This window comes from Sphaerodactylus townsendi, linkage group LG06, assembly GCF_021028975.2.
Source record: "Sphaerodactylus townsendi isolate TG3544 linkage group LG06, MPM_Stown_v2.3, whole genome shotgun sequence".
NCBI lineage: Eukaryota > Metazoa > Chordata > Lepidosauria > Squamata > Sphaerodactylidae > Sphaerodactylus > Sphaerodactylus townsendi.
The window spans coordinates 42560696-42578914 of record NC_059430.1 but is presented as its reverse complement, the minus strand read 5'-3'; the positions used below and the strand labels follow the sequence as shown (position 1 = coordinate 42578914).

The 18219-nt window shown below is 42.4% G+C and overlaps 1 protein-coding gene across 1 annotated transcript in view; it reads right to left on the bottom strand.

The window, feature by feature from the left end:
- Positions 1–18219, bottom strand: part of GUCY2C (guanylate cyclase 2C) — an 86254-nt gene that overhangs the window by 33812 nt on the left and 34223 nt on the right. The window contains exons 12-16 of the mRNA XM_048500906.1: positions 17904–18009; positions 15970–16032; positions 13056–13127; positions 8422–8526; positions 5683–5769 (exon numbers count right to left, since the gene is read on the bottom strand). Coding sequence (XP_048356863.1) covers positions 5683–5769; positions 8422–8526; positions 13056–13127; positions 15970–16032; positions 17904–18009 — 433 coding nt within the window. The remainder of the gene's footprint in view (positions 1–5682; positions 5770–8421; positions 8527–13055; positions 13128–15969; positions 16033–17903; positions 18010–18219) is intronic.

The following is an 18219-nucleotide window of genomic DNA, read 5'->3' as shown; positions in this document are numbered from 1 at the left end:
TACAGCCTGGGAACATACAGAAAACCCCAGGACTTCTACTTGGCAGACTTTTTCTTCTGCTCTACACATGTCACAAACATTTGTGATGTATCCGAAGTAGAAATGAGATGTTCAGTAATCACTATATCCTAGTAATACCAATAAGATAAATCTGGCCAGATGCAAGCATGTAGCTATACAGCCTCATTCAGACATATCTGTGTTCTCTTTTAAGAACATTTTAAAGCCACCCGCCGCAAAAAAAAATGAACAGTATACAACTACTAAGAAAAACAAATACAACTGTCCTATACATACAAGATAATAAATTTGACAGTCCTCAGTGGTTATGAAATAAATTTTAACAGGCTGCTGCACAGAAATGACCCTGGGAAACTTTTGTGCAATTTTGGCGGGAGAAAGTACTGTCAAGCTATGGCAGAAGTATGTCATTCCCATAGGGTTGTCAAGGCAAGAGGCATTCAGAGTGTTTTGCCATTGCCTGCCTTTGCATACCAATCCTGGAATTCCATGGCGGTCTCCCATCCACGCACTGACCTGCTTAGCTTCTGAGACCAGATGAGATCAGGCGATCCTGGACCTTTCAAGTCAGGGCAGCTAAATTTTATAAGATTCTATGTTGAAAGGGGCAGTTAAGCTGAGCCCTCAGACTGAGCAGGTGGAAAAAGAGAAGTCTCTCTATATACTTGCATGCATTTAGTTCAGTGGGGGTTGTTCACTGTTTAGTCAGAACTTGAATGTGAAACAAATTAACTGAAACTAAAAGAGTTACTTAGTTTGATGTATATTGTAACCAATATAAGCTTCACATACAGCATGTTGATTTTTATTGTTTCTTGAGGAATATTTTACCTCACAATAAATGAAAATTTTTTAATTGGCTATGAGTGCTTTACATTAATCAAATCAGAATCCATGCAGTAGCAGAGAGTTCCTCTTGCTCTACAATGGTGGTTTAAAAAAACTACCTTTTACATCATATACTCTTGTTAAATGGAATCTCCTAGGCCAGTGCTTCCTGATCTTTTTGGCAGGCTAACCCAGAAGCCCAGATTTACTTGATATGGTAATTTACTTCTTGGGGGGGGGGGGGAGCATGAACAAAACAGTAAAACTGTAAAACTCTGACAGATTTCACAACCCACTTTTGGGTTGGGACTCAGGTTGGGAAATACTACTCTAAGAATTATCACTCTTTATCACTGCTAGCATAAACTAAATGTCTCATGATCCTACAACTTCAGAGTGCACAGACTTATGTGCTTTCCCAGGTGTACTATGGAAAAATCCAGCAAAACTAATCAGCAGATGTCCTCAGGGCTCCAGGTTTTGAAGGTTCCTTAGCAGAGGCCTAAGAAAGGCTTTGCTGGCAGTAGCTGATCTGTATGTTGCAAGTGTTCCTTCTCAATTTTTCCTGTAATCAAGGTACAGTCAAGGTACTTACAGATACAGAAATACCCTAAAGTTCTGTTAAATAAATCAGTTTATCCTAAAAGCTCAGTGGAAGAGAATTCAGTAGATTTCTAAAACGGAGGAAGAAAGAAGCCTAGTGTACATATTGAAGGACTTGCAAGCAGCCAGGCCCTGCTTGGCAACCATCAGGAGACCAAAGGACTCTGGGGGTAGCTGTGGGCAGTAACCTGATGTCACTTCCAGGGAAAACCTGGGAGTGCCTTCATGCCTCTCTAGGAATTGCCAGAAACTCTGGGAGAATCTACACTTTCATGTTTTTAAAGAGTTTCTGCACCATACAACAGCTGCTTTTTAAAAAAATAAGAGCCTAAACTAGGATTGCTGGCAACCAGGGGACCTGAGTCACCAAACTAGTAACTCTATCAGAGAGAGAGAGAGAGAGAGAGAGAGAGAGAGAGAGAGAGAGAGAGAGAGAGAGAGAGAGAGATTACACTGATCTGACATGACGTATACCTAAGAAAGTAGTATTGAGATCTAACAATCATACTGTGTTTCTCCATATGTTCTTAAACACACCCTATAATAATTGTTTGACAAAATTTTCTTCCAGTGTCAAATTGACTAACTGGTAATTTCCTGAACCATCTTTTTTTTTCTCCTTTCTTAAAATCAGATACAATATTAGCCTTTCCCAGTCCTCAAGTATCTTCCCCATCTTCCAAGATTTGTCAAAAATTAAAGAGAGAGGTTCCGAGATGATGTCTGCCAACTACTTCTACATCTTAGGATACAGTTCATCAGGTCCTGAGGATTTGTATGGATTTAAAGCAACCAGGTGTTCCCAGACCATATCCCTACTACATTGAAATCCCTTTATTATCACCATTCTTTCACACACACACCACTTCATTGAGAGCTTTTTTAAGGAATAGCAGTAGTTATTATATTAGCTTCAATCGGTAAAAGGCATTCCTAGCCATAGCTATTTACAGTGCAATCCAGAACAGAGTTACTCTAATTACGCCCATTGACTTCTATGGGCTTGAAGTGGAATAACTCTGTTCTGCATTGCACTGTTAGTCACCCAAGAGTAAATCCAAGTCCAGAAGATCTTTTAGACCCCGAACTTAATTCTCTAGGGAAATTACAAATCCATGTAACACCAGATAAACCTAACTTCTCAGATCACCAGATCCTCTTGTCTGCATTAAGCTTCTGTTTGTTCACCCACATTCATTCAATCATTGGCCAATTGTGGACAAGATGTTTGCTGCATGGTGGAGGCCAGTGTTCACCACAGCAAGATTTCTTGCACCGACGTATTTGCTGGAGCCCCCACTTTCATTTCCCATTCTCTCTGTGGCAAGTGAAACCACTTATAGTACGATTTAAATCTTGCTTTGCTATCAAAGCAGGGTAGATTTGCCAGTGGACACAGCTTTTTCCCAGTCTTTTCCCCTTTGCCCGCAGCCAGCCCACCTAGTCTTACCCCCATTCTCTGCACTGATTTGCACACTTCAACCTCACCCTCCTCCCTGTTGCAGACTACTTCCCACTTCTTGTCTTGCCATATCATTTCTATTGTCTGTGGCCTCTCTGCTCCTGCATATATTTAGATCTTTAGATTTTTTAAAAAACTTAAATAACTATATCAATAGATCAATAAATCAATACTAGCATTTTTAAAAATTTAAAAATAATAATAGTCGATCAGTCCAAACACCAATTTGCCCCTGCACTTGATAAACAAACTAGGATGTCTCCAGCCTCACAGAAACAATCAATGATTCCACACTGGGAAAGGGCAGTTGGTCTTGATGCTTGGGTTTACAGCACTTCAGGAGATGGATGATCATGAACCTGGGAAGCTTAGCAAATGGCAGCTCATGTAGTTGTTTTTCAGTTTGTATGCCTCCATTACTCCCTCCTCACTTTTCGCCTTAAAGACAGTGTTTGGGCAAAGTTTACAGATGCCGTATTCAAGACTTTTTTTGTAATAGCTCATATTTTTATGTTGATAGATTGATAGATTGATAAGATTAAAGACAAAAATTAAATATATTAAAAATTAAATCATGCATGCGCGATAGAGAACCTGCAAAACATCGCCCCTCCCTGGACACAAGCAAAAAGCCAGCTGATGGGTAATGCCTGCCCCGCCACAAACAAGGTGGTGGGCAATAGTGCCCCAAGACAAAGACACCCTGGCCAATTCTCTTTGAGGTAGCTGTGCATGATCAGCCATTGATTCTGAGTAATTAAGCAAATCCACAGCCTATGTAGGATCCTATTAAAGGAGGTAGAAATATCACATCCATTGATGATCTGACACTTCCCAGGAATTTCATGTTGACATTAAATAATATAGGAGAAAGAATACAGTGTTGTGGGATCCCACAGGCCAACAACCTCAGGGAAGAACAGCAGTCCCTGATACCAGATGTTGTACCAGATGCAGGAAGTATTGGTACAACAGTTACACTTCTCACTTGCATCTGGGGAATCAATTCAGAAAGACAGTAAGATCAATGGTATCATAAGCTGCTGAGAGGTCCAGAACAATCAACAGGTAAGTGTTCCCACATCCATCTCTGGTGTAGGTCATTGACTAAGGAAATCAAGGTTGTTTCACTGCTAAAACCAAACTTAAAGGGATCTTGATTATCTGTTATTTTAACCTTCATCTACAAAATAAAATTTGTACTTGCCACGAATTTACATTCCTGGTATTTTTGTTATGGAGCAATCTGTAATCCTGGGAGTTTCCAATCACTTACAGGTGAATCCTCATACCGCCCTGAGCCTTTCAGGGGAGGGTGGTATATAAATTAAATATACGATATGATACTTTTTCCTGGACCTATGAGAGAAACTTCCCACCTATGCCCAAACCAGTCAAACCAGTACTGCTAGAAGCCATATGACACATCACTGGCAACACTTTTACTAGAACGTGGAGATCTTGTGATATAATTCTAGCTTTTCCTTCTTTCATCTTTCCTTTCTGCTATAGTGATGCTCAATAGGAAGTCTTGCTTGGCTTGCTCTGACAGATCAGCCTGTCTGTCTTATGCCCAAGGGTCTTTCTAGTACACCTGCATTCCCACTCCACCCCATCCACACTCTTTGTGGTAGGAAGAATAACAGGGACTGTGGAGCCTAAATAGCCCTGCTTTAGCTAGAGGCACACTCTTGTCTGTTTCAGCCAGCACAATACTGTGGCTTTAAAGCAGACATAGAAGCAACAGCAGCTGCCAACACCATAGCTGCACATGCAGGCTTCATTTTGAAATGGTACAGGCCACACAACTGCCCAGCAGAGTAGGAGAAATGGGCTACTGGGAAATCAGAAATGGAGATCAGAAGAATCTGATGTAATACAGGCTATATATCTATGAAATGAAAATTTATACAAGGCAAGACCTGCCTACCCTGCCCACTAACCCCATGTCAGCCCTTTAGCATCACATGAGAAACAGCCTGGTGGTGGAAAGTGCTGGCAAGTTGCATCTGACTGTGTAAGGTTTTCAAGGCAAGAAACATTCAGAGGGGTTTGCCATTGTCTGCCTCTGTGTTGCGACCTTGGACTTGCTTGGTGGTCTCCCACCCAAATACTAGCCAGGGCCTACCTTGCTTAGCTTCCAAGATCCGAAGAGACTGGGCTAGCCTGGGCTATCCAAGTGAGGGCAGAAACAGTCTTAAGGCATACAAAGAGCAGAGTGCTGTACAGTTATATTAGAGGCATGTAGAGAGAAGAAACAGTGCCACTCCCCCATATGAATGTTTATAGTTTACTCATATAATGTAATGTAATATGCATACATGGCCTCTGGAGACTGAAAGGTGTGGGAAAAGGTGGATTTTTTTAATCCCATCTGATTATGAATTCTTTTAAAATCTGTTTAAAGTTAAAAATCACTTTTCTCTCTGGTTCCTGATACTGCTTATTTCAGCCTGTTTTAATCACATAGCTTCTCATGAAAAGGGGTTCATTTCTAATCTCCACGTGTAAAACAGAGCTCATTCTGTTGATCTGGCAAAGAACTGTGTTACCCTGCCACTTTGACAAAATTCAACCAATCGAAATGGTTCAGCTTTTCCAAGAATTCCAGATTTTCTGTGTCAAACTGATTGATACAGAAGACACTCATGCAACTTTGTTGATGGATACTTTAAGAACGCGTTATAACACTTACCTCCTACCCAGACAGTACTGAAATTGCAAATTTATATTCTTCATTATTTGATCACTGCTTTTCTTCTTCTTACCTTAGCAATATCATACATCACAGAAATTTTAAATTCCCAATCCATGAAAGTGACATCAGGGTAGGAGATTTTGTCATTTAAGACATCCTGAGTTAGAAAGAAAATAAGGACATTTCAGTAAGACTCTTGGCTAAAGTTAACAGACCAGTTTAATGACCAAAAAGGACACCAAAAAGGACACCACTTATTTTTATCAATCCAAAACACTTAGGAAGATTCTAGGAACAGAAAAGAAAATTTTATTTTCAGACAACAGCTGCATGGCAATTGGTGCTTATCTATACAAACAAGGTTACCTTCATGCTAGCGTTCCCAATCTCTGGGTAAGTCCTGGAAATTTCCTGGAATTGCAACATATTTCCCAGTGACAGGGATCAGTTCCCTTGGAGAAAATGGCTGCTTTGTAGGGTAAACTCCATTACATTATACCCTGCTAAGGACGTTCTCCTCCCCAAACCCTGCCCTCACCAGGCTCTACTCCAGTGATGGCGAACCTTTTTGAGACCGAGTGCCCAAATTGTAACCCAAACTCCACTTATTTATTGCAAAGTGCCAACCCGACTATTTAACCTGAATGCTGAGGTTTTAGTTTAGAAAAAAAGGTTGGTTCCCTCTTCCTCCACCCCACCCACTCGAGCAGGGGCCAGCCTGCTCTAGCCTCAGCAAGTTCTGCTCGCACCGCTCCCTGCCTCTCTAGCATCTCTGCCTCCTCTGCGCCCACCCCCCCAGGCAGCAGCCACCCGGAGCACAGGCACCAGGCTCGCCAGCTGAGTCCTCCCTGCTTACCGCAGTGCACGCACGTCGTGTGTGTGTGTGGGTGTGTGATTTTCCGCCCCCCACATGACGAACTCTCTGTGTGCATGCCCACAGAGAGGGCTCCGAGTGCCACCTCTGGCACTCGTGCCATAGGTTCGCCATCACTGCTCTACTCCCAAATCTCCAGGAATTTCCCTACCTGGAACTGGCAACCAAACTTCATGCTGAGTAGTTAGTCTAGCTTTGCTGCTGATGGGAAGTGTTTTTTCCCTGCTTCTACAAAGCACTGACTGGGGGCTTGTCATTGACCTTCCAGATTTTCTCCAGCTTTCCTGCAACCAGTTGAAAACCAACTTTACTATGATCTGTTATGAAAGATTTCAGCAAACCAGGGTGACTTCCATACTTATAAAAAAAGTCCAAACCTTTTCTGGATCCACCCGCTTCAGTACCATTTCCCCTGTCTCAGTCCACTACAGCAATTATTTCCTCTCCCCCAGGGCCAGAGCGAGGGGGAACTGTGCCCAGGGCACACATGCGCACTGCGCCCCTGCCACGCTCCTGCCCCTGCGCGTGCCCAGTGCATCGCGCCCCGCCCCGTCCCCTTGGCGTTACGCCACTGTTCTCCCCTATACCATGGGGGACTTTTTTAAAAAAACCTGGTAATTAGCAAATCATTATAGCACTATAAGATTATCCAGCATGGGAAGGTTATAATTTATCAGGACATGTGAATTCTCAGCTTCCTTTTTAAAAAAAAAGTAAGCCTTTAGCCATTTTTGTTGCAGAGATGTCATTCTCATATATCTGCAATAAAAGCAGATAGAACCATACCTCTAAAAATGGGAGTTGGAAATTCAAGGGACCTGTTATAGCAGTATAATTCTGTAATGATATATATCAATTGCTGATTTTTAAGAAGCCTGGAAAAGCCCCCTAGAAGTGTGTGATAGGTGGTAAACAGCCACTTTAGGAGACAGTGGCCGAGTACTATCAACAGCTGGCTCTGCCCCCCTTTGCCCTGCTCAGGCACAAAAGTCATGCCAGTACTGCTCTTGCTTTCCATGGGGAAGGCGAGAAGCACAGGCAGGGCAAGAGGAAGTGCATTGGGACAAAAAAATTTGCCCCAATGCTCCTCTTTTGGTGCACTGCAGGGAAGAAGTGTGTCAGGACAAGATTTTTTGCCCTGATGTGCTTCTACTCCTAGTGCACACCAGAGAGGAAGTGCATCAAGACAAGGTTTCTTGCCCCAATGCGCTCCAACTGCCAGCATGTGGGTAATCGGCCCTGTGGGTAATTGGCCAGTGTAGCATATGGAAGCCCTTGTTGCCACTGTACTGACTAGACAAGTACAACAGCAAAGACAAAAACATATGGCATACTTGCCGTGAGGAAGGTGCTTTTAAGCCTACCCTAGCCATTCCAATTAAGAACTCCAAGAGCGTGGAATTTGCATAGTTATGAAAAAGTATGTCTCCTGACACCAGTACACATTCATTTTCACAATGAGCAGATAGTGCTCCCCGAAGGCTATTTATGATTGGGCAAAGGCTTAAAAGCCCCCTTCCCTCATAGTGAAGCTTTTGAGCCTAGAGCTGTGTATTCTCTGAGATGTACAGTGTGTTTTACAGGAACTGCAACAGCTGGCTTCGCTTCTCCCCACCTCGAGCAGCAACCGCGTCTCATGGTAATTCACAGACGTCTTTCCAGAAATTGACTTATACATTTAATATTAAACTGAACTTAGTAAAATTATTTCAATTAACTTTCAGTGACGTTGCATGAAGTCAGTGGGATAAGAGTGTCTAGAATAAAATAACATAGATTATTGGCTCTAATTCAACCATGCCTGAGAATGCTGAAATCTGGCAACATCTTTTGCTGGCTACAGATCAAACTGTTATCCTTCTTTCCTACCATCTCCAGGCCTCATCAAAAGCTTGTCTCCATATAAACTGATTGGTGGGTTTTAAAGATAATTACCCGCAGTGATCCTCTCTCACAATACTCAATCACTCCATAGATCATAGTATCCATCTTAACTGTTCCGTAGAACTTAGTCAGGTTGTAATAGTCAATCTGAAGAAGCTACAACAAAAATAACATACACATTAGAAGCAGAAAGATGACTGTAAAGCAAGACAGGAGGCTAAGAATAAGAGAAACAGATGGGGCTGATTATACCATGAATCTGAGACATTTGCCTTTGATAGCAAATGGGGTACCGACAGCAATCTCCCTTCCCCTGCCTGTTAGTCTCCTCCATCTCCCTACCATCTCACTACCTGTCACCTCTAACCCCCTCCCCCTCTAACCCCCTCCTTTCACTGGGGAGCTCAAGCATCTGATCCTTCTTGCCCTCACTTCTCTTGCAAAAGATTGCAACCAGGTGCCTTTAGGAAGCCCATAAACAAAACAACTGCAACAGCATTATCCTGCCTGTGTTCCACAGCACCTAATATAATAGGGATGCTCCACTGATGCCAGAGAGAATAGATACACATCATTAGTATGCATTTTGATTAGTAGCCATGGATAGCCCTATCCTCCATGAACATGCCCATCTCTCTTTCAAAGCCTTCCAAGTTGGTAGCCATCAACACATTCCAGGACAGGGAGTTGTACAATTTAACTATGTGTTGCATGAATAAATACTTTCCTTTGTCTGTTTTGAATCTCTCATTCTTCAGCTTCTGGCAGACAGCCCCATGTTCTAGCATTATGGGACGGAGAAAATCTCTGTTCACTCTCTCCACACTATGCATAATTTTATAGATTTCTGTCATGTCATCCCTTACCTGCCTTTTCTTAAAGCTACACAGCACTAAGTGTTTTAACCGCTCTTCATAGGGCAGTTGCTCTAGCCCCCTGGTCGTTTTGGCCTATTATCAGTGGTGGGATTCAGCAGGTTTGCACCACTTCAGCAGAACCAGTTGTTAAAATGGTGCTTGTAAACAACCAGTTGTTAAATTATTTGAATCCACCACTGCCTATTATGCATGGTATACTTATCTCAGGACTCTTTGCTGGGGTTATAGTGGGGTTTCCTTGGGTTTCTCTGTTTACACGAGAGAAGGTACTCCACTGCTACTGTGCAGCTTGCTGGCTGAAGTATCCTGAGCCTCTGCAACTTTTCCTAGTTCTCTTAACTCCACCCGTCAACTCATTCTTAAAGGCACACAGTTGCAGGATTGCCTGCTTTGTTAAAGCCCTTTAAATTGATGTTATATTGATATCGCTTTTATTGCAATTATAGCAATATTGTAGTCTCTTTCCAAAAATAATCCCCCCGCCAATGAAAAAGGCAAAGGAATTTCCTGGACTACATTCTGCTGAAGAAGGGGACTATGTGTTAGGACTGATATTCTCTCTCCCTCCACTCCATAGAAACACAAGCTTCCTGATGCTGCTGCTGTGAGAGAAGAGAGAGGCTTGTTATTTGATATCTCTTGTTATTTTGATATTCCTGCATTAGATATACTCCCACATCCACTCTCTGATACCCCTGAAGTGCATGGGGGAATTCACTCCATCCCTGGAAAAGTGGGGGGGTGGGGTGGCCAAGTGCATGGGAACATTGGATGTATGCCAGGACCAAGCATTCCCTGTTGCTGTTATTATATTGAGATATCAGTATGAGAATTTAGAGGTCAGTGTGTTTTGGCTAAGCCTGTGTGGCTGAGCTTCTTGACTTTCACTTGTTTGCTGGGTTTAACTCTTATATCCTTCCCCTTGTGGATATGCAAAGATGCCGGTAGGATGAGCAGGAAGAAGGAAGGAGCTGGCAACATGGAGGGGTGGACAAGGGGGAATGAGTGGATGAAGTGCAAGGGAGAGGGAAAGATGTAGCAAGGTAGGCTGGCAGCGGGTGGAGGGAAGATGTCTGGGGCAAAGTTGTGTTCACTGGCAAATCTGGTGGTCAAATCTGCTATCAAAATAGCAACATTGACAAAGCAAATTAAATTGGTGCTGTAAGTGGTGTTGTTTGCCATGGAGAGAATGGAAACTGAAAGCAAGGCTCAAAGAAATAGGTTAATACAAGAAATCTTGCTACAATGGATATTCACCCCTGCAGCACAGCAGATATCTTGTCCACAATCATCCTTTAGCTCAGTGGTTCTCAACCTGTGGGTCAGGACCCCTTTGGGGTCGAACGACCCTTTCACAGGGGTCGCCTAAGACTCCCTGCATCAGTGTTCTCCATCTGTAAAATGGATAAATGTTAGGTTGGGGGTCACCACAACATGAGGAACTGTATTAAAGGGTCACAGCATTAGGAAGGTTGAGAACCACTGCTTTAGCTGCTCTTTTCTGCACTTTCTCAAGCTCTGCAATATCCTTTTTAGATGTGGTGACCAGAACTGTACACAATATTCCAAATCCACCATAGATTTGTATAAGGGCAATATAGCAACAGTGTTATTCTCTATTCCTTGTCTAATTATGGCCAGTGTAGAATTCGCCTTTCTCACAGCAGCCTCAGAGTGAATTGACATTTTCATCAAGCTATCCAATACCACCTCAAGATGCCTTTCTTGGATGGTGACGATCACTGCCAACACAGATCCCATCAGTGTATATGTGAAGTTGGGATTTTTTGCTCCAATATGCTTCACTGTACACTTACATTCAATCTCATTTGCTTTTTTAATGCCCATTCCCCCAGTTTGGAGAGATACTTTTGGAGCTCTTCACAATCTGGTTTTGGGCCTTTTCCACACAAGTCATTTGCAACATATCTTCCAGCAAAATGCTACATTTTTTCCTTTGAATTCGACACATTTTTTCTTTCATTTGGTTCCAGAAATGTTTTCCCTTCCTTAGTCCTCCATTGTATCCTGAGCACTTTAAAACTGTGATGCTTTTTTTGATCCATTTCCAAGCCAGTTTCCATGGAGCATGACATCATGTTGAAATGATCCTTATCTATCTGCCCCTTCAAATACCAGGCTGTTATCCACACCCCACGTAGTTGCTCAATCTTCCCTTCAGTCATTTTCACTTCCCACTCCTCCTCCATTTTCAAAAGGATTTTTTAAAAATCTATTTGTCATATCAAAATAGCAACATAACATTGAGGCAGAGATACAAAGAAGCAAGGCGATTGGATCAGCTTTGACAATTTCAGATAGAACTTGAAATATTAACATTCAATCAGAGGGGTTTTTAAGTGAGGGTGATTGTATCAGCGATAGAACACTGAGGCAATTGAAAAGCGTACTAGAAGGACTTGCTGCATGCAATGAGGGACTGCTGCAGTAATGATTGTGTGTTGCTGCAGATCACATTTGACAGAAACACGTGGTTCTTTGTGGGCAGGTGGTCTACATGTTTCTGTTCCTTCAGGTAATGGTGCCTGTCCAGGAGTTGCTTTGGCTTCCATTTTGGGTTTGTAGTTCTCAATAGTAGAAATGAAGGCTGAGGCATTTTTTAAACTGTTGCTTCAAAATGTAACTGCACAGTAATGCTAGAGCAATGTATTGTCGAAAGCTTTCACGGCCGGAATCACTGGGGTGCTGTGTGGTTTCCGGGCTGTATGGTCGTGTTCTAGCAGCATTCTCTCCTGATGTTTCGTCTGCAACTGTGGCTGTGATCCTCTGAAGATGCCATCCACAGATGCAGGCGAAACGTCAGGAGAGAATGCTGCTAGAACACGGCCATGCAGCCCGGAAACCACACAGCACCCCAATGCTAGAGCACTTGCACAAAGGGGAAATAATGGGGAGGGTTTATTCTTCTGCATCACAGATAACATCCCACAACCATAAAAAATAATACATTTTCAGTAGTAGCATGTGGAATAAATGTAGAGACAAGGGAAGAAAACTAAAAAAAAATGGGGAAGGGGAAGAAGAGGCAGAATTATTTCACAGATTTCCAAAATGCAAGGTTTTTGGTAAGGTGCACATGAGGAAAAGGCCTTATTTTAACCACCCTAAATAATTTGGTTTCATCTGCCTTAAACCTGGACACCTTGTAGTGCCCCCCCCCCCGCAAGCGACACATCATTGCTAAACAAGATGAAAAGCACCAGTCCCAAAACAGATCCCTGAGGAACCCACTGCTTACATCCCTCTCTCCTTTCCATTCATGAGCCCCATTGCGAGAACTGACCATTTACTCCTATTTTTTAGACAGCTCTCAATCCATAAGAATATTTGTCTTCTTATCCATGACTATGAAGTCTGCTTAGCAGCCTTTGTTGGGGTGCTTTGTCTATCTTGTTCCCATGCTTCCTGATACTTTAAAAAACCTCTAAAAGGAAAAAAACTCTTTTAAAAACCTCTAAAAGAGTTAGGACCTACTTTTGCAGAAACCACGCTGCCTTGGCTGGGGAGGAGCTTCCATTTTTAACTAAGGCATAGAAAAATCTTCATCTGGAAGGAGCCCTTTTGCCTTCCAGTTCAAGTAAATCAAAAGTGAATGAAATGACTGCAAAGATGCATCATTATTTGCCATGATATTGCATCTGTAGTGCAATCTGGCAGATTCTAAAAGCTCGTGCCAAAGGGAAATGGCATTTTGCAAAAAGAATGTTTAAACAAAAAATATAGCTATAATGGGGAAAGGACTGTGCGTTTTATGCATTAATTGCTACCTCGAGGTCCAGCACTAACCTTGTTGAGGTCTATTCTCTGCCTTTCTGAAAAATTTCCATCACTGTGTTTGAAATCCTTCAAGATTATCACCTAAAAGTCATTGGAAGGAAACAACAATGAAACACAACAGTAAACAACAGAATATCTTGAGATATTTATATTTTAGAAAGATACAAGCAGGGGAGCCACAAGTACTTGCAGAGGTCATCTCATTTAACCCTGCACCACTATTTCCTCTTTTTCTTCCCTGGCAGCCCCCATAGCCTCCCCCTGTTCGGAACTGTTCCTACTTCCCTCTCTCCTTTCCACTCTTGAGCCAACCTACCTTTATCTGACCCCTGTCATCAGTTTTCCTTTCTTCCATCCTCCAAGCAGCCTCTACCCAGGAAAACTCTAGCTGAGCTGCAGATGCCTGCTGATCCAGGCCCAGTTATGTGGTGAGAAACTTGCAGCAACTTGCAGGAGATATCTCACATTCCTGTATCCCATCCTCACACTGTTTTCTCTTTCCGCCCTTATGGTAGCCCCCATACTTGACCTTTCCCTGCTTCCTTCTCTTCTTCACATCAAACAACCTACCTTTTATCTGCCCCCACCCCAATCTTGAGCAATATTATTTATTTACTTCATTTATATCTAACCTTTATTCACTGTGGAGACCTAAAGCAGCTTACATCATTCTCCTCCATTTTATCTTCACAACAACCCTGTGGTGTATGTCACATTGCAAGTGCAGTAAGTTTGCACTGTAGATTGGGAATAAAAATCTGGGTTTCCCAGATTCTAGTCAGAAATTCATTACATCAAACCACTTTCATGAGGTGGCGGCTGTTGAAAAGTAGCAAGCAGCTGAATCTGGATGAGTCATGCAAGTCACATTGGCACTATGTCACCTGAAATTGCTGACAGGCCTGGCCTCAATGAGTGTTCTCCCAAAGGCCAAAATAATCCTCACAGGAACCCTGATCTTTCCCACTGTCTTTTCTTATTGGAAACCAAAGCTTGAAGGCTGGCAATATTGTTGAAGATGCCTGAGGCATCAATTTCTTAAAACTAAAGGCACTCCATTCCTCATTTGGTAGGGTTTAACCCCCCAATGTACTGGGGGGGGGTACATTTCAGATTTTTCTGCAATCCTGAGGCTTTTGTCAGGTTTGCGGAATGATCTGTCTTGTCTGTCCATCACCACAGTATCTGGATACAAGTATCCACAGGTGGGGCCACATCAGAGGCGTTCCTCCCATTGGGCAAAGTGGGCAGCTGCCCAGGGCACCACCTTGTGGGGGGCACCAAAAATGCAGGTGGGTTTTTTTTTGAATTTTCAGTGTCTTTTCTGTTTTTGGCCTGCAGGGGTCGCAGTTTTTAGGATAGCAGCACGAAAATGTCAGGGATTTTTTATGAGACTATCCTAATGATATCACCCAGGTTTGGTGATGTTTGGTTTAGGGAATCCAAAGTTATGGACTCCCATAGGGAGTGTCCCCATCCCCCATTGTTTCCAATGGGAGCTAATAGGAGATGGGGGCTACACCTTTGAGGGTCCATAACTTTGGACCCCCTGAACCAAACTTCACCAAACCTGGGTGGTATCATCAGTTGGGACTCATGAAGATACTCTGAAATTTTGGTGCTGCTATCTTAATAATTGCACCCCTGACAGCAGGCACACCCTAAAATTTCCCCAGATTCTCCTTTTAAATCCCCCCTTCCTGCCAATGCTTGTTTTCTTTCTTTCTTTTATTCTTTCAATGCCTAATAAAAGTTGTTGTTGGGGGGCATCAAACTCAGGTTTTGCCCAGGGCTCCAGTTTGCCTAGGTACGCCACTGGGCCACATTGCAAATTAGATCTATTAATTCTCATTAATTGCTATTTAGCATGAACAACAAAGTGTAAAGTTCACTGATTTTTCTACTGTTGTTACTGGCTGTATTAAAAAGTTGATCTTGCAACTCCTTTAAACTTGTGAGCAGGCAACAAAAGCAGATTTAAATTTGTGTGACTAAAGCATAGTGTTAATCATCTATTACACTTCACTTCACATCACATCAGACTGCTGTTCCTCTAAACAGTATCTATTGTACTAGAACCAGTGATTCATTGTGTCCATTTTTCAGTATGAAGAATCTGTTAATGAATGGGGCCTTAAAGGAAAACAAGGGCCATTTCCACGCAAGTATTTTTCACTGGGTGGAACACAGTATGTCCCTACTTTATTTAGGGATGTCCATATGCTGCCATGTTGTTTCCAAGCATGGCCCATGGGATTTCTGAGACATTCCCTTTTAAGCTGAACCAAGGAAAACCTCATTTCCACTGATTTAAATGGGATCTGGTGATACAACTGCAGATAGAACCTCCATGTAAAAGTTATATATGCATCAAACTGGCAGGGCATGGTGCGGGGGAGAGAAGAGCTTAGTATCATCTTCAAAATGGTGCAGCTAAGCTTTACAGCCCCCCACACACTTTAACAGGCTTTTTTTCTTTAGCAGCTGAAGGGTAGCTTTGTGAGCCCCCTCTCAGCTGTTAGGGGCAATTGTCCCAGCCAAATTCTCATCAGGTCAGCATATGAATGCTGTCTTTGCCACTAATCAGCAAAGGTTCCACCCCATTGTTAATCTATTCACCTTTGCAATTTACTAGAGATTGGTGTGAAATGGCATCTTGACATTTGCCTAACAGAAGAACCCTTCTAGACAGTGGTGGGATTCTGTAGGTTTGCACCACTTCAACAGAACCGGTTGTTAAAACGGTGCTTGCAAACAACCACTTGTTAAATTATTTGAATCCCACCACCAGAACCGGTTGTTAAAATGGTGCTTGTAAACAACCAGTTGTTGAATTCCACCACTGGAACCGGTTGTTAAATTATCTGAATCCCACCGATGCTTCTAGAGAGAACAAGAATGGTTGATGCCTGGGTAGACATACCTTCTTGTCATATTTGCCTTGACGCAGCCTCTGGGCAGTGTCACGTCTTTTGTCATCCTCAATCTGACAAACAAAAGTAGATGATTAGATGCTGTGTGCCAGAAAGCAAAACAGAAAGTGCAATAGGAGTGCTACTGTGGTGTTTGGTGCATGAGGAATCTAGCCACATGTTTCTCATTATTCATTTATCTATTTGCCTATACAGGCTACTTTTCTGCTTTTAAAATGTTCCAAAAGTGACATGAGAGCCAGCATGGTGTTGGACAAGGACCTGGGAAACCCAGGTTCAAATCCCCACTTGCACCTTGGAAGCTTACTGGGTGACCTTTGGCCAGTCACATACTCTCAACCCTAACACTAGCTAGTATTTAGATGGGAGACCTACAAAGATTACCAGGGTCATGACATGGAGGCAGGCAATGGGCAAACCACCTTCAAATGTCTCTGATCTTGAAAACCTTACAGGGTCGTCATAAGTCAGTTGTGACTTGATGGCAAAAAGTTGTACAAAGTCCAAAAATTCAACTCAGGACAGCACTTTTGTGTGGGAGATTTCCTAAGTACCTAAAGCACAATATTTCATGCCTGAGAAAGTAGATACTTTCTTTATCTTTTATTGCATCCATTACTACTGTGATTGTTTTGTGGAATGTGATATGTGAGAGTTAAGAATATCTATTGGATACACTTAATAAGAGATAATTCCTGCCTCCTCAATGCTTTGGGAAGTTTTATTTTTAGTTTCACTTTTGTTATGTGTATATGTAGAGATGAGATCTGTTTGTTGAAGATTGTACATTCCCCCTTGCCACAGTTCCTGTGTGGGAGTACACCCGTGGAGAAACAATTGAGAACTGCTCCCTTCCACTGTACGACGCTAATAAAAAAAAATACAGGCCATTTAGGCACTTGTGGTCTCCTTCACATGGACGGTACATTTATTTTGGATTTGACATCCCTCCTTTGACAATCACCCAGCTTTCAGATCAGTTTTCAGATCATCACAGTTTTCAAAAGCTCTGAATACATGATATTTCCTCTTCCTTTGCAGGGAAAGCAAAGGAATCAGTATATGTTTAGCTTTTTTCAGATTTTCTTGCTCCTCCCCACCTCTCCCCATCCACACCACAGCACTTCCTCCTACTCTTTGAGTCACCATTTCAGAAGGATAAGAGAGGCTTTCCTTTTTAAAATGTTCATGCTGAAGATCTACTGCTGAAGTGATGGACCCAATGAAGTTGACAAGAATTTGGCATGGTCTTGCACACTAATGCGAGACCAAAGACAGCAGGGGGGGAAAGGTGGTGGGCAACCTCCCCAAATGGAGGTTGCACAGAAACAATAAGGAAGTGGTGGGTGGGAAAAATGGCAGATTGACTCGGCTAGGGACACTTTGCAGGAGGAAATCCCTGAGCAAAAAAAAAAAAACTGAAGGAAAATCACAATGTGAAATAAACAGCCACAGGATAAGTTGTGCATGCATGAAAGGCCACGGTATAACCACCTGTCCTCTGCCAGTCTATGACACGAAGATGGAATATTGTGCTGCTAACATGAAAAGTCATTTGTAGGAGTATCAAGCAATGGCTAAAATGTGTTTGTGGCATACAGTCACAGATTATGGGGAAAGAGTATGGACTTCACTGGAAAGTGAACATAATCTAGTGACTTGTGCTTTATTAGTAATACTGTTGTACAAACATATGGTACAATGAAACAAAACTAAAAGTAACCAATTGCTTGCTTTATGATTAAAAGACAATTAATGGGGTTATATTAAACTGGCTCATTTTTGTCTCTGCAGAGTAGGAGGAATTAGGAGATCGCAGAGCAGTCTTACAAGTAGCATCTGTAATACCACTGCAACTGTTCACGTAGCTCTGTATGTATTAAGCAAAGGGAAACTACTGCCTTGGATGGCTGCTGCCTCATACCTTCAAACTGACATGGTTTGTCTCATTGGTCTCCAAAGGCAAGATCTTGTCAGGTGGTATGTGTGACCATCTCTTCAGCCGGATTTCATTGTCTCTTCTGTATTTTCTTTATACATATATTGAATGTGTAAGAGAGAGTGAAAAAAAAAAGACAGGGAGGAGGAAAGAGGAAGGAAGAAAGAAAGTATTGAGTAAAAGAAACTTTAATGCAAGACAGCTAAAACACAAAAGGCACTAAGATTAGACAATGAATCTTCCATAGGAGACTTGATTAATTGGTAAAGCTGTGAGTATCATAGTAAATGTCAGTTGCACT